This window comes from Ictalurus punctatus, unplaced genomic scaffold, assembly GCF_001660625.3.
Source record: "Ictalurus punctatus breed USDA103 unplaced genomic scaffold, Coco_2.0 tig00006967, whole genome shotgun sequence".
Lineage (NCBI taxonomy): Eukaryota > Metazoa > Chordata > Actinopteri > Siluriformes > Ictaluridae > Ictalurus > Ictalurus punctatus.
Genome location: NW_026521129.1, coordinates 50,963 through 69,371, shown reverse-complemented (window position 1 = coordinate 69,371; position 18,409 = coordinate 50,963). Strand labels below are relative to the sequence as shown.

Sequence of the window (18,409 nt, the reverse complement as noted above, 5' to 3'; positions counted from 1 at the left end):
ACACTCACACACCCATCCCCACACACTCACACACACCCATCCCCACACACTCACACACACACACACACACACACACACTCACACACCCATCCCCACACACTCACACACACATCCGCACACACACACACACCCATATCCACACACTCACACACCCATCCCCACACACTCACACACCCATCCCCACACACTCACACACCCATCCCCACACACTCACACACACTCTCACACCCATCCCCACACACTCACACACACACCCATCCGCACACACTCACACACCCATCCGCACACACTCACACACCCATCCCCACACACTCACACACCCATCCCCACACACTCACACACCCATCCCCACACACTCACACACCCATCCCCACACACTCACACACACACCCATCCGCACACACACACACACACACACACACCCATCCCCACACACTCACACACACTCACACACCCATCCCCACACACTCACACACACACTCACACACCCATCCCCACACACTCACACACCCATCCCCACACACTCACACACCCATCCCCACACACTCACACACCCATCCCCACACACTCACACACCCATCCCCACACCCATCCCCACACACTCACACACCCATCCCCACACACTCACACACCCATCCCCACACACTCACACACCCTCATCCCACACACTCACACACCCATCCCCACACACTCACACACCCATCCCCAAACACTCACACACACATCCCCAAACACTCACACACACATCCCCACACACTCACACACCCATCCCCACACACTCACACACCCATCCCCACACACTCACACACCCATCCCCACACACTCACACACCCATCCCCACACACTCACACACACTCACACACCCATCCCCACACACTCACACACACTCACACACACACACACCCATCCCCACACACTCACACACACTCACACACCCATCCACACACACTCACACACACACACATCCGCACACACACACACACCCATCCCCACACACTCTCACACACATCCCCACACACTCACACACCCATCCCCACACACTCACACACACTCACACACCCATCCACACACACTCACACACACTCACACACCCATCCCCACACACTCACACACCCATCCCCACACACTCACACACACTCACACACCCATCCCCACACACTCACACACACTCACACACCCATCCCCACACACTCGCACACACTCACACACCCATCCCCACACACTCACACACACACACATCCGCACACACACACACACCCATCCCCACACACTCTCACACACATCCCCACACACTCACACACCCATCCCCACACACTCACACACCCATCCCCACACACTCACACACACACCCATCCACACACACTCACACACACACCCATCCCCACACACTCACACACACTCACACACCCATCCCCACACACTCACACACACTCACACACCCATCCCCACACACTCACACACACTCACACACCCATCCCCACACACACACACACTCACACACCCATCCCCACACACTCACACACACACACATCCGCACACACACACACACCCATCCCCACACACTCTCACACACCATCCCCACACACTCACACACCCATCCCCACACACTCACACACCCATCCATCCCCACACACTCACACACCCATCCCCACACCCACACACGCTCACACACCCATCCCCCACCCACACACACCCATCCCCACACCCACACACACCCATCCCCACACCCACACCCATTCCCACACACACACCCATCCCCACACCCACTCACACACCCCCCACACACACACATCCCCACACACACCCATCCCCACACACCCATCCCCACACCCACACATACTCACACACCCATCCCCACACCCATCCCCACACCCACTCACAGACCCACTCACACACCCATCCCCCCCGCACACACACACACACACATGCCCATACATACCCATCCCCACACACACCCACCCCACACACACCCATCCCCACACACACACACCCATCCCCACACTCACACACACACCCATCCCCACACTCACACACACACACACACACCCATCCCCACACTCACACACACCCATCCCCACACACACACCCATCCCCACACACACACACCCCCATCCCCACACACTAACACCCCCATCCCCACACCCACCCATCCCCACACACAGACACTCACACACCCATCCCCACACAGACACTCACACACCCATCCCTGCACACACACACACCCATCCCCACACTCACACACACACACCCATCCCCACACACTAACACCCCCATCCCCACACCCACCCATCCCCACACACAGACACTCACACACCCATCCCCACACACAGACACTCACACACCCATCCCCACACACCCACACACCCATCCCCACACACTCACACACCCATCCCCACACCACACACACCCATCCCAACACCCACACACACACCCATCCCTGCACACACACACACCCATCCCTGCACACACACACACCCATCCCTGCACACACACACACACACCCATCCCTGCACACACACACACACCCATCCCTGCACACACACACACACACCCATCCCTGCACACACACACACCCATCCCTGCACACACACACACCCATCCCTGCACACACACATACTTGTGCAAGTCTATATTGGGGACTACATGCTGGATCCTCCAATGCGGGGACCCGTATTTCTAAAAGGTTTAGGAGCAAACCAAAGACAGATTCATGTTTCTGTTGACGCTGTAAAAACGTCTGTCACTTCAAATTAATGAAAAAACGTCAATAAAGCAATGTGACATTTTTCCACATTCTGGGGACAATTTCTGGTAGACCAAACTTTTGAGGACGAGCAGACACACACACACACAATTATTCTGGTATTTCTAAATTGTAGGTACTTGTGAACAACCTGGGGACGCAATTTACAAACAATTGGGAAGGTGCTATAATGCATATTTCCAAGATAACTGATTAAGTCACATGAATAACAAGTCTTTTATTTTAATCTGAAACATTTTGCCATTTGCAATGCAGTATTTTTGAACAGATAGTATTTTCACACAGATAGTATTTTCAGGCAGTTACTAATTAACACTCAAAAAAGTTTCTTATAAATGAAATGTAAAAAAGTAGAAAAAATTAAATTGTACAATACAAAATTCAAGCCATAAACTTAATAATAATAATAATAATAATAATAATAATAATAATAATAAACTAAAACTACCAATGACCTGTGCAAATAAAACCAAATGAAACCATGCAGACTTTTTCTGGGTTACATTTTCCTTTTAAGGGCAGTGATTCTATTTGTTACAAAGAACTTAACGGACAACCAATCCCTGCCTTTCAGTGCAACAGGCTCAGCTTTAATACAGGACTCACAATGTTTTTTTCCTGGCACTGTGCAAGTTTTCATGAACCTGTACAGATGTTTTTCAACTGCTTTCACTTCACTGGTCTCCCATTTCTTTTTCTTTATCACCTTAACACCTGAACAAATGCAAGACAAAGTTAGTCAAAACATATAATGTCTTTCAATTTCATGAAAACAATCATGTTTGTTTATCAGACAATACCTTTGGGTACAGATGTGGTCCTGGTTGATTCAGTTGCTTGCTCTGTAGATGGTTTCAGTTCTGGTTCAATATCTACTTAAACACAGAATAAGTGCACTCTTTTTGAATGCATCCTAACTACAGGTTGTGCATTTTCTGAAGAATACAGTGATTGTGGAGCTTAAAATGTGGTCACTATGGTGTTGCTAGGTGGTTGTGGATACAATTATACAAGTTAAGATGTTGTCTACATGTACCAAGCCATTAGGGATTATAGAAAGGCCTAGCTAACCTTCCGTCTCCCATATACCATACTTGCCCTTTCAATAGATAAAACCTAGTTTGGAGCCGCCCACATCACAGGCTTTTCACTGGAGTAGACACCCATCATATCTGGTGTTTCACCGAATTAAGTACTAATTAAAAAGGTCCACTTTTTATATTCAGAAAAGTGACAATTTATCCAACCTGAGGAGTGCTTGTTTCCTCTTGTGACTACGGTATACAGTACTGGTCATCAGCAAATGTTTCATCTGGCACCTGCTGAGTTAAAAAAACAAACAAATGATAGAATACAAAATGTAATGAGACTTCAAACAATTTCATATTTAAAATACATTAGTGTAAAATAAGTGGGGAAAAAAATTATTTGCCTTTTGGTTACATTTGAGCTTTTCTCATTAAGCCAGCAAGGCTACTTTTGGCACATACTGCATAAAGCGCTAAAAACAAAATGTTCTTCCTGAACTAAGACTGCAGACTTTTGCTGCTGATCATCTCCAGCGGTAAGATCAGATTCCAGATGATGACTTTTTTCACCTATTATACTTATCACCTGAAACCACCCCAAATCACAATTAATCCTAAAAGTACAATTAACTAATTTATTAAGTAATTAAGTGAATAAAATTGAATGTGTAGAAAACAAGGGTTTTGCTAAACAAAGATAAACACACGTAACTGTATTGTGTAAAGTTTCATGTTAAAAGACAGTGTGGGGACCCAGTGTCTTTGAAAACACTGGTATAGTACAATGTACATTGCGGGGACTTAACATTTACTATGTTATAAAATATATTTAAAAAAACAGTTCCATACCAGATTACAGAATGAAGACTCATGCTGTGAATGTTGGGTGCAATGATGATCATCTCTAGAGGCACCATCTGACTCCAAACGATTACTGTCCACCTCTATTCCACTTTCTGTCACCTGAAAAAGGCAAAAACGGTAACTAATAAGCCCAAAAGTAAAAGTATGTTGGTATACCTTAACTACGCTGAACAGTGTAAAGTTGTAGAAAGTATTTTAGGCTAAAACACACCAAGCAAAGAAGATATTTGTAGAAAAAAAGAGAACATTTTAAAGTAGGTATCTTGTGGGGACCTGATGTACATTGTAGAGACATAACATTTACCATGTTAAAAAATACATATTAAAAGCTGTTTCATACCCATGTACACTAATAATCCCATTTGCTAGTTTAACCACACATTTAACATACTGTAATAAAAAGGACAGATTGCAGAACAGAAAAATTGGCATAAAACTAATAACCTGAGCTTTTTTAAAAAAAAAGAGCTTTCCATGATCCTGGATTCAGCTAAACTTTCAAGTTACAAACAAGTGTTGGTAGCAAGGGTTACAAGATTGGAAACACAAAGATTAGCATAGGGTGGACCGTGAATGCATTTTACAAAGCAATGTACTGCACCTTTACAGAATCTATGTCCAGCTGTTGGTTCAGCAGGCCAAGAGCAGTAAACTGATAGCAGTGAAAGCGAGAAGTTATTTAGGTACTCTAGAGGCTGGTCCCAAAAGAGATAAACACAAATGGAGGGTCCCTAATACTGGCATAACACTATGTGAAATGGAGCTGTGGAACAGCAACAGTAAGAGAGAAATAGCTTCTGTGTAGCAGTATTAAGGAGTTGGAGGCAATGAGATTAGTATTCGTAGACTTAAAGCACAGTGAAGGTGCAGCATTACAGCTGCAAAAAAAATTAGCATTAGTAAAAAGTGCATAGATGAGGTACAAGACTGTGGCAAGGTCAGCGACATCCCTCAGCATCATTAATGGGGCGCTAGAAAAGAAGTAGTTGGAGCAAAGTAAATTAGGATTAGCAGTCAAACAACATAGCTAAGTTGCAGTAATGCACTGGTGTCACTGCTGAGTAGTTAGATGAGAGGGCATATTGTAGCAGTGCTGACATGGATCTGAAAATGAAACATTTATAGTATACAAAACCAGGAATATGACACGCATAACACAGACCAGTCACCACGTGGCAGTGAAGCAGTGGCTGAGAAGGTAGGAGAGGGGGAATCTTGCAACAGTATTAAGGCAACCCTGGTAAAAGTACATGAAATTAGGTTTGGAAAATACATAGCACAGCTGGGGTGCAGCTCTGAGATGGATGGGTCAACGAGCATAGTCTGCAAGAGAGAAGCTCAAGATGTTAGCAAATGCATAGAATGGTTGAGGTGTGATATCTCATAGCGTTGTCATGGCTGAAGTATATGACGTCGGTGAGCAAAGTCCACAGGAGAAAAGCAGAAGGTATTAGTATATGCATCGCAAGTTTAAGGAGCAGCACTGCATAAAGCACATAACTGAGTACTCCACTGCCTACATTGGCAGAATACATTGTGCAGATGTACAGTGAGGGAAAAACGTATTTGATCCCCTGCTGGTTTTGTACGTTTGCCCACTGACAAAGAAATGATCAGTCTATAATTTTAATGGTAGATTAATTTGAACAGTGAGAGACAGAATAACAACAAGAAAATCCAAAAAAAAAACGCATGTCAAAAATGTTATAAATTGATTTACATTTTAATGAGGGAAATAAGTATTTGACCCCTCTGCAAAACATGACTTAGTACTTGGTGGCAAAACCCTGGTCGGCAATCACAGAGGTCAGACGTTTCTTGTAGTTGGCCACCAGGTTTGCACACATCTCAGGAGGGATTTTGTCCCACTCCTCTTTGCAGATCTTCTCCAAGTCATTAAGGTTTCGAGGCTGACGTTTGGCAACTCGAACCTTCAGCTCCCTCCACAGATTTTCTATGGGATTAAGGTCTGGAGACTGGCTAGGCCACTCCAGGACCTTAATGTGCTTCTTCTTGAGCCACTCCTTTGTTGCCTTGGCCGTGTGTTTTGGGTCATCGTCATGCTGGAATACCCATCCACGACCCATTTTCAATGCCCTGGCTGAGGGAAGGAGGTTCTCACCCAAGATTTGACGGTACATGGCCCCGTCCATCGTCCCTTTGATGCGGTGAAGTTGTCCTGTCCACTTAGCAGAAAAACACCCCCAAAGCATAATGTTTCCACCTCCATGTTTGACGGTGAGGATGGTGTTCTTGGGGTCATAGGCAACATTCCTCCTCCTCCAAACATGGCGAGTAAAGTTGATGCCAAAGAGCTCCATTTTGGTCTCATCTGACCACAATTCCTTCACCCAGTTGTCCTCTGAATCATTCAGATGTTCATTGGCAAACTTCAGACGGGCATGTATATGTGCTTTCTTGAGCAGGGGGACCTTGCGGGCGCTGCAGGATTTCAGTCCTTCACGGCGTAGTGTGTTACCAATTGTTTTCTTGGTGACTATGGTCCCAGCTGCCTTGAGACCATTGACAAGATCCTCCCGTGTAGTTCTGGGCTGATTCCTCAATGTTCTCAGGATTATTGCAACTCCACGAGGTGAGATCTTGCATGGAGCCCCAGGCCGAGGGAGATTGACAGTTCTTTTGTGTTTCTTCCATTTGCGAATAATCACACCAACTGTTGTCACCTTCTCACCAAGCTGCTTGGCAATGGTCTTGTAGCCCATTCAAGACTTGTGTAGGTCTACAATCTTGTCCCTGACATCCCTGGAGAGCTCTTTGCCATGGTGAAGAGTTTGGAATCTGATTGATTGATTGCTTCTGTGGACTGGTGTCTTTTATACAGGTAACAAGCTGACATTAGGAACACTCCCTTTAAGAGTGTGCTCCTAATCTCAGCTCTTTACCTGTATAAAAGACACCTGGCAGCCAGAAATCTTTCTGATTGAGAGGAGGTCAAATACTTATTTCCCTCATTAAAATGCAAATAAATTTATAACATTTTTGACATGCGTTTTTCTGGATTTTCTTGTTGTTATTCTGTCTCTCACTGTTCAAATAAATCTACCATTAAAATTATAGAATGATCATTTCTTTGTCAGTGTGCAAACATACAAAATCAGCAGGGGATCAAATACTTTTTTCCCCTCACTGTAGCATTTACTGTTTGGAACTCGCATGAATTAAAGCAGTTTAATTACCTCGATGTGGGAAGCAGATTTCTGTTGTGAATGTTGGGTGCACTGGGTAACATCTCCAGAGGTAGCACCTGACTCCAGACGATTATTGTTTGCATCCATTCCACACTTTGTCCCCTGAAACAATAACAGTCACTATTAAATATAAAAGTAGAGGGTAAATCCTGTTACAGAAACAGCATGTAACATGTGAGCACTGCCATATAGTGACTGATCGGCACTGTTCTAAGCATCCCTACACACTCTACATCCATCCCTACACACTCTACAAGCTCAGAATATCAGTTTATTCTTCAACCACAATGTTATGTAATGGAGTGATGCTGTAAAAATACATATACATTCACTATTTGGCATCTAATTATCCAAGATTGCTACAAGAAGTAACATTCTTACTTTACTCCTCCAGGGACAATCAGCATCTCCATAATTATATGTGACCTCCTCTCCAGGTGTTATGTCTCTTAAAGCAAAAAGGCACAAATGGGGCTTTCCTTTCACAATGATTCTCTTCATTTTGCAGTTGGGGTTAATGTGATCATCATTAACCAGTCTTCCAAGAGTGCCATCATCCCTTGCAGCATCAATACTGAATTTGAACAAAATTGAAGACATTTATTTAGTGACCAACAAAAATAAAATCTTTTTAAAAATTATAATACTATTTTAAGTGTATAGCTGCAGAATTAAAAACCCCAAATAAAACCAAACATTTAATACTTTGTCACAGTGACACTCAGTACATTTACATGGACAACAATAATCCAATATTAACCCGATTTTTAATTACCTTAATCTGGCTAAAGTCATACCGGAAGGAAAGACAAAACGAAGTAAGACGTGTGGAATATTCCTGTTTTAGTTGCATTATCGAGGTGTATTACAGACATGTACACACCTTAATCACACTATAAACATCCTGACGGGACGTTTTTTGACAGGACACGATCACACACAGCAGTGCTCAACCGTTTTACGGCAAACAAGAGAGCACGGCTGCTTCCCAAACTGCGTACTTACATACTACAGTATATAGAAGGTGAAATACATATATATCAGCTGCTATATAGTAGGTAAGTACGCAGTTTGGGACGCAGCCCACGGCTTCAAGCAGTCGTATATTTGCACATATAGCATGACAAATAATCAACTGCACTTGAAGCTTTTGTAAAATTAACACCCAAAACTGTATACGGTTCCATAATGAAGACGAACTGTATGTCGATATGTGAAATTCTGGAGGGACGTCGGTTGGCATGGCGTGGGGACATAATGACGTGTGCCGTTAATCGATTTATGTTCTATAACATGTAAAACGGGAACATGACAGGAATATTCTAAATGCAACTCATGTAAACATCTTAATCACAATACTGTCTTACTCAAAATAACATCAATAATTAGATTACCGCTATCCATGTAAACGTAGTCATTGTTGTTCATAATAATAATAATAATAATAATAATAAATAATAACCATTACTACTACTATTATTAAGATTCTCCACAGTTTTCTTCTTCCTCTTTTAAGTAATGACAAGTCTTCTAAACTCTACAGAATGTGTCTACAACTCACACCTAATCATGCATTTTGAGTTAATGAACATGGCATTTTGTTAAATAGAATAGTAGTGAACTAATAAACGACTACAAAGCACAGTATAGCTGTCCTGTGTAAAACATATTTGAGGCATATGGAGCTGGATAATCGAAATGCTACTGGATATAAAGGTAATGTCTGACGCGTGATTCAGGTGAGCTGCGCATCAGAAACGCAGCACAACAGTTCAGGACCCTCATTCTAATTGAGTGGCACTGTGCTGCGTTTATGATGCGCAGCTCACCTGAATCACGCGTCAGATGAATGCGGATACACATTAAAAAAAAGAAAGACACTCAACAGGCACATGATAAAAACTATTAAAATATTTTTTTTTCTGATAACGGACAATATTATTATTAAACGCGATTCAGAACCGAGGTGAATCACAGACTAAACTGTGAGCAGGTATTTAAAAATGGCGCCCGCACGACCAAAACTTCGGCGCTGGGAATATATGATGTTAGCTTTCTCCGGATGTAAATATTAACGAGTCACAGTAATAAACTGTTAATAAACTAATCTAATATCATTCTCTCGAGTCGATTTCCCCTCAGACCATGTCTTAGTGAAGCGAGGCGAGGGAAAACTTTTTTTCACAGCTAAAACTTTAACTGTGCGTTTAAAACCCCCGCAGCTCATACCGCATACACTACCGAAATGGATAAAGAAATATATAGGAGTACTCACGTCCAGAATTTATCGTGCCAGATGAAGTCGAACATAAATCCTTTCAAGTTGTTGTGGTAAATTCGGTGTCTTCTGTTACTTTCCAGAGAGTTCATGAGCTCTCCTCTGTATTCTAGTACGAACTCTCCTTTAGTGAAGTGCGTCATGGTAAACACTCCCGTGCCTTGTTTAGGAATAACAAAGCATGCTAACTAACCTACTGTTTTATCACCATAAGTCCAAGTTTATTTATTTATATGGTCTGCTCACCTTTAAATGCTGACTCTGACTCATTTTCAAAACCTCATTTTCACCCTTATTAAAAGTTTCACGTCACAAATTCTGAAGGCATCTATATGGAAGGTGCATTAAATATTAATAGACAATCTAGCATTAGTAAAATTAATGGACTGATATATTTAAATGCCTCATCAAGGCTGAGCTAGCTAACAAGCTAGAATAATCATTAGCTAACTAACACTAGCTAATTACTGAGAACACTATGCTATGTAAACCATAATTTAAAATGTTAAATAATAAAATAATTTACACACCAACACAGTTTATTTAATAAACCCTCTTAGTAGTATAAGCTTTAAAAACATTCCGTGACATGATAAATATTAACTCACATACATTTTGGGTGCGATGCTAATTCACCTAACTCCACGCGTCTCATTAAACTGAGATATTCAACCACATACTACTTCATTGGCTCAAAGCACCAGTGATTGACTGCTGTTTGACCAATCGGAGTTCTTCGGTTTCAACCAATCGGAGTTAAGCATTGCTGTACTACGTCATCAGGAGTGCTAACGCGAATGTTTTTACAGTCTTTGGCCAAAAGGGGACATTAAACACTTGACTGCCCCCCCCAAGCCGACCCCCCCCCCCCCGCAAGCCCCCCCCCCATACACACACACACTCTTAAGGAGTAAATGTCAATTTTGAGGACTAATGAGATTTTTGGTGGGGGGATTCAACTCGATGAAATAAACATGCTGCAACGCTTAGTATTGTGGTGACTCGATTTTAGGTTCCCACAATCAAAAATGTCCCACTTTATTGGTGTGTAATCAGGCCGATGTCCCCATATTAGTAGGATTGCGAGTACACCAACACCCATCCCCACCGAACATATCCCCACCCACACCTACACCCATCCCCACCCACACCCATCCCTACACACACCCATCCCCACACACACCAACACCCATCCCCACAAACACCCATTCCCACCCACACCCACAACCATCGCCACACACACCCATCCCCACACACACCCACACCCATCCCTACACACACACACACACACACCAATCCCCAAACACACCCACACCCATCCCCACACACACCCACACTCATAGCCACACACACCCATCCCTACACAGACAGCTTGTGTAAATCCATCATTTAATCATACAGCTGTAAAGTAAACCTTTTTTTTTTTTTTTTTTTTTTTTTTAAAGACAGTCAACACCAGCCACCCAAAACTATTTTAATGTACAAATTAAAATGATGTTTCAAATCATAGGTCATACACACACCCACCCACACCCATCTTTACACACACCCACACCCATCCCCACCCACACCCATCCCTACACACACACACAGCCCCACACACACCCATCCCTACACACACACACAGCCCCACACACACCCATCCCTACACACACACACAGCCCCACACACACACAGCCCCACACACACACACAGCCCCACACACACAGCCCCACACACACCCATCCCCAACAACACCCACACCCATCCCCTCCCACACCCATCCCCTCCCACACCCATCCCAACACACTCCCATCCGAACACACACACCCACACCCATCCCTACACACACCCACACCCCTCCCCCCACACACGAATCCCTACATACACCCACACCCATTACCTACACACACACCCATCCCTGCACACACCCACACAAATCCCCACCGAACCCATCCCCACCCACACCCATCCAAACCCAAACCCATCCCTACACACACCCACACCCATTCCCATCACTACAAACACACAGACAATCCCTACACACACCCACACCCATCCCCACACACACACCCATACCCCCACACACCCATCCCCACACACAACATCTATCCCCACAAACACCCATCCCCACACACACCCACAGACATCCCCACACACACCCATCCGTACACACACCCATCCCCACACACACCCATCCGTACACACACCCATCCCCACACACACCCATCCCCACACACACCGACACCCACATACACCCTCCCTACACATACCCATCCCCACCCACAACCATCCCCACACACACAAAAATACCCAAACACACCCACACCCATCCCTACACACACCCACACCCATCCCCACACAGACCCACACCCATACCCACACACACCCACCCCCACCCATCCCTACACACACGCACACACATCCCCACACACACCTACACTCATCCTCACACACACCCATCCCGAAACAGATCCACACCCATCCACACACACACCCCCAATCATCCCCACAAACACCCATCCCTACACAGACCCACACCCATCCCCACACACGCCCACATACCCATCCCCACACACACTCACAGACCCAACCCAACACATACACATCCCTAAAAACACCCATCCCTACACGTACCCACACCCATCCCCAAACACACCCATCCCAACCCACATCCACACCCACACACACACACCCATCCCCACACACACACACCCATCCCCACCCACACACACACCCAACACTACACACACCCATCACCACACACACCGACACCCACATACACCCTCCCTATACACACCCAGCCCTACACACACCCATCCCCACCCACAACCATCCCCATACACACAAAAATACCCAAACACACCCACACCCTTCCCTATCCCTACACACACACACCAATACCCAAACACACCCACACGAATCCCTACACAAACCCACACCCATCCCCACATGCACCCACACTCATAGCCACAAACACCCATCCCCACACAGACCCACACCTATCCCCACACACACCCACAACCATCCCCACACACACCCACACACAAATCCCCACCAACACCCACACCCTTCCCCACCCACACCCATCCCCACACACACCCATCCCTACACACACCAACACTCATCCTCACACACTCCCATCCCCACACACTCCCACACACCCATCCCCACCCACACCCATCCCTACACACACCCACACCCATCCCCACACACACGCCCACATACCCATCCCCACACACACTCACAGACCCAACCCAACACATACCCATCCTCAAAAACACCCATCCCTACAATTACCCACACCCATCCCCAAACACACCCATCCCAACCCACATCTACACCCATCTCCACACACTCCCATCCCTACACACACCCACACCCATCCCCACACACAATCCCCAAACACACCAACACCCATCCCCACCCATCCCTACACACACCCACACCCATACCCACCCACACATATCGCCACACACACCCACCCCTACACACACCCACCCCCACAAACACTCATCCTTACACACACCCATCCCCACACACACACACACCCATCCCCACCCACACCCACACCAACCGTATCAGTGTTGGTGCGTGTGGTGATGGGTGTGTGGGTGAGTGTGGGGATGGGTGTGGGTGGGGATGAGTGTGTGTGGGGATGGGTGAGAATGTGTCTAGGGATGGGTGTGTGTAGGGATGGGTGCGGGAGTCTGTGTGGGGATGGGTGCGTGTAGGGATGAGTGTGTGGGGATGGGGGTGGGTGTGTGTTGGGATGGGTGTGTGTGGGGATGGTTGTGGGTGTGTCTAGGGATGGGTGTGTGTCAGGATGGGTGTGTCTAGGGATAGGTGTGGGTGTGTGTGGGGATGGGTGTGGGTGTTTGTGGGGATGGGTGAGTGTCAGGATGGGTGTGTCTAGGGATAGGTGTGGGTGTTTGTGGGGATGGGTGTGTGTGGGGATGGGTGTGTGTGGGGATGCGTGTGTGGGTGTGTGTGGAGATGGGTGAGTGGGTTTGTGTGGGGTTGGGTGTATGTAGGGATGGGAGTGTATGGGGATGAGTGAGAGTTTGTCTAGAGATGGGTGAGAGTTTGTCTAGAGATGGGTGAGAGTTTGTCTAGAGATGGGTGTGTGTGAGGATGGATGGGGAGTGTGTGTGGGGATGGGTGTGGGTGTGTGTAGGGATGGTTGCGGGTGGGGAAGGGTGTGGGTGTCAGTTGGGATGGGTGTGTGTGGTGATGGGTGTGGGTGTGTGCATGGAAGGGTATGTGTGGGGATGGGGATGGGTGTGAAAGGGGATGGGTATCGGTCGGGATGCGTGTGGGTGTGAGACGGGGTGGGAGTTTGTGCGGATTGGTGTGGGTGTGTGTAGGGATGCTTGTGTGTTGGGATGGGTGTGGCTGAGGGTTGGGATGGGTGTGTGTAGGGATAGGTGTGGGTGTGTCTATGGATGGGTGTGTGTAGGGATGCGTGTGTGTTTGTCTAGGGATGGGTGTGGGTGTTTGTCGGGATGGGAGTGGGTGGGGATGGGTGTGGTTTGGGATGGGTGTGTATAGGGATGGGTGTGGTTGGGGGTGGAGCTGGGAGTGTGAATGTGTGGGTGTGTGTAGGGATGGGTGTGTGTGGGGAGGACTGTGGCTATGCGTGGGGCAGGGTTTGGGTGTTAGTCAGGATGGGTGTGTGTGGGGATGGGTGTGGATGTGTGTTGGGATGGGTGTGTGTGGGGATGGGTGTGGGTGTGTGTGGGGATAGGTGTGGGTGGGGATGGGAGTGTGTGGGGATGGGTGTGGGTGTGTGTAGGGATGGGTGTGGATGTGTGTGGGGATGGGTGTGAGTGGAGATGGGGTTGGGTGTGTGTATGGATGGGTGTGTGTGAGGATAGGTGTGGGTGTTTGTGGGGATGGGTGTATGTTGGGATGGGTGTGTGTGTGGGGGGATGGGTGTGGGTGAGTGTGGGAATGGGTGTGTGGGTGTGAGTGGGGATGGGTGTGTGTGGGGATGGGTGTGGGTGTTTGTCGGGATGGGTATGTGTGGGAATGGGTGTGCGTGTGTCTAGGGATGGCTGTGTGTGGGGATGGGTGTGTGTAGGGATGGGTGTTGGTTGGGATGGGTGTGGGTGTGTGTAGAGATGGGAGTGTGAGGGGATGGGTGTGCATGTGGGTGTGTGTAGGGATGGGTGTGGGTGTGTGGGGATGGCTGTATGTTGGGATGGGTGTGTGTGGGGATGGGTGTGTGTGGGGAGGGGTCTCGGTGTGTGTGGGTATGGGTGTGTGTAGAGATGGGTGTGGGTGGCGATGGGTGTGGGTGTGTGTAGGGATGGGTGTGACTGGGGATGAGTGTGGGTGTGTGGGCATGGGTGTGTGTGGGGATGGGTGTGGGTGTTTGTCGGGATGGGTATGTGTGGGAATGGGTGTGCGTGTGTCTAGGGATGGCTGTGTGTGGGGATGGGTGTGTGTAGGGATGGGTGTTGGTTGGGATGGGTGTGGGTGTGTGTAGAGATGGGAGTGTGAGGGGATGGGTGTGCATGTGGGTGTGTGTAGGGATGGGTGTGGGTGTGTGGGGATGGCTGTATGTTGGGATGGGTGTGTGTGGGGATGGGTGTGTGTGGGGAGGGGTGTGGGTGTTTGTCGGGATGGGTATGTGTGGGAATGGGTGTGCGTGTGTCTAGGGATGGCTGTGTGTGGGGATGGGTGTGTGTAGGGATGGGTGTTGGTTGGGATGGGTGTGGGTGTGTGTAGAGATGGGAGTGTGAGGGGATGGGTGTGCATGTGGGTGTGTGTAGGGATGGGTGTGGGTGTGTGGGGATGGCTGTATGTTGGGATGGGTGTGTGTGGGGATGGGTGTGTGTGGGGAGGGGTCTCGGTGTGTGTGGGTATGGGTGTGTGTAGAGATGGGTGTGGGTGGCGATGGGTGTGGGTGTGTGTAGGGATGGGTGTGACTGGGGATGAGTGTGGGTGTGTGGGCATGGGTGTGTGTGGGGATGGGTGTGGGTCGTGATGGGTGTGGGTGTGTGTGGGGAGGGGTGTGGGTGTGTTGGAATGGGTGTGGGTGGTGATGAGTGTGTGAGTATGTGTGGGGATGGGCGTGTGTGGGGATGGGTGTGGGTCTGTTTATGGATGGGTGTGTATGGGGATGAGTGTGGGTGTGTGTGGGGATGGGTGTGTGTGGGGATGGGTGTGGGTGGGGATGGGTGAGAGTGTGTCTAGGGAAGGGTGTGTGTGGGGATGGGTGAGAGTGTGTCTAGGGATGGGGGTGTGTGTGTTGGGATGGGTGTGTATGGGGATGGATGTGGGTGTGTGTAGGGATGCGTGTGTGTTTGTCTAGGGATGCGTGTGGGTGTTTGTGGGGATGGGTGTGGGTGGGTGTGTGTGTGGGGGTGACTGTGAGGATGGGTGTGTGTAGTGATGGGAGTGGGTGGGGATGGGTGTGGGTGTGTGTGGGGATGGGTGGGTGGGTTTGTGTTGGGATGGGTGTTAGTCTGTGTAGGGATGGGTGTGGGACAGGATGGGTGTGGGTGTGTGTAGGGATCCTTGTGTGTGGGGAAGGGTTTGGGTGTGGGTTCGGATGGGTGTGGGTTCGGATGGGTGTATGTGGCGATGAGTGTGGGAATGTGTAGGGATGGGTTTGTGTAGGGATGGGTGTGTATGGGGATGGGTGTGTCGGTGTGTGTAGGGATGGGTGTGTGTAGGGATGGGTGTGAGTGTGGATGGGAGTGGGTGTGTGCGGTGAAGGGTGTGTGGATGTGTGTGGGAATGGGTGTGGGTGTGGTTAGGGATGGATGTTTGTAGGGATGGGTGTGTGTGGGGAGGGGTGTGTGTTGGGATGGATGTGTGTAGGGATGAGTGTGTGTGGGGATGGGTGTGCTTGTGTGTGGGGATGGGTGTGGGTGTGTGTAGGGATGGGTGTGTGTAGGGAAAGGTGTGGGTGTGTGTAGGGATGGGTGTTTGTGGGAATGGGTGTGGGTGTGTGTAGGAATGGGTGTTTGTGGGGATGAGTGTGGGTGTGTGTGGGGATGGGTGTGAGGGGATGGGTGTGGGTGTGGGTGTGGATGGGTGTGTGTAGGGATGGGTGCGAGTCTCGGTTGGGATGGGTGTGTAATGGGATTGGTCTGTGTGTGTGGGGATGGGTGTGTGTAGGGATGGGTGTGTCTGGGGATGGGAGTTGGTGTGTGGGGATGGTGTGTGTAGGGATGGGTGTCTGGGATGGTGTGTGTAGGGATGGGTGTGTCTGGGGATGGGAGTTGGTGTGTGTGGGGATGGGTGTGTGTAGGGATGGGTGTTGGTGTGTGTGGGGATAGGTGTGTCTGGGGATGGGTGTGTCTGGGGATGGGTGTGTCTGTGCGCGGGGATGGGTGGGGATGGGTGTGTGGGTGTGAGTGGGGATGGGTGTGGGTTTGTGTGGGGATGTCTGTGTGTGGGGATGGGTGTGTGTGGGGATATCTGTGTGTGGGGATGGGTGTTGGTGTGTGTGGGGATGGGTGTGGGTCGGTGCGTGTGTGTGTAGGGATGGGTGTGGGTGTGTGTAGGGATGGGTATGGGTCGGTGTGGGTGTGTGTGGGGATGGGTTTGGGTCGGGATGGGTGTGGGTGTATAGTAGGGATGGGTGTGTGTGGGGACGGGTGTGTGTGTGCAGAAGATTGTGGGTGTGGGTGTGTGTCGTGATGCTTGTGTGTGGTGATGGGTGTGGGAGTGTGTAGGGATGGGTTTGTGTAAGGATTGGTGTTTATGGGTGTATGGGTGTGTGGGTGTGTGTGGGGATGGGTGTGGGTGTGTGAAGGGATGGGTGTGTGTGTTTGCAGGGATGGGTGTGGTTGGGGATGGTTGTGAGTGTGGGTGGTGATGGGTGGGGATGGGTTTGGGTCTGTTTAGGGATGGGTGTGTGTGGCGATGAGTGTGGGTGTGTGTGTGGATGGGTGTGTGTGTGTAGGGATGGGTGCGGGTGGGGAGGGTGTGGGTATGTGTGGGGATGGGTGTGTGGAGGGATGGGTGTGTGGAGGGACGGGTGTGGGTGGGGATGGGTGTGTGGAGGGATGGGTGTGGGTGAGGATGGGTGTGTGGAGGGATGGGTGTGGGTGAGGATGGGTGTGTGGAGGGATGGGTGTGGGTGGGGATGGGTGTTTGTTGGGATGGGTGTGGGTGTGTTTGGGGATTGGTGTGTGTGGGGATGTGTGGGTGTGTGTGTGTGTGTGGGTGGGGATGGGTGTGGGTGGGTGTTTGTTGGGATGGGTGTGGGTGTGTTTGGGGATTGGTGTGTGTGGGACTGTGTGGGTGTGTGTGTGTGTGGGTGGGGATG

The 18,409-nt window shown here is 48.7% G+C and overlaps 1 protein-coding gene across 1 annotated transcript; it reads right to left on the bottom strand.

The window, feature by feature from the left end:
• Nucleotides 1–4,641: 4,641 nt before the first annotated feature.
• On the bottom strand, nt 4,642–10,292 carry LOC128631801 (histone-lysine N-methyltransferase set-1-like; the record flags this gene model as incomplete). The annotated part of the gene is made up of 4 exons (XM_053679350.1): nt 10,141–10,292; nt 8,247–8,439; nt 7,854–7,967; nt 4,642–4,755 (listed from the first exon to the last, which is right to left on the bottom strand). Coding segments are annotated over exons 1-4 (567 nt in total), but the record flags the coding sequence as incomplete, so codon positions are not given.
• Nucleotides 10,293–18,409: the final 8,117 nt, after the last annotated feature.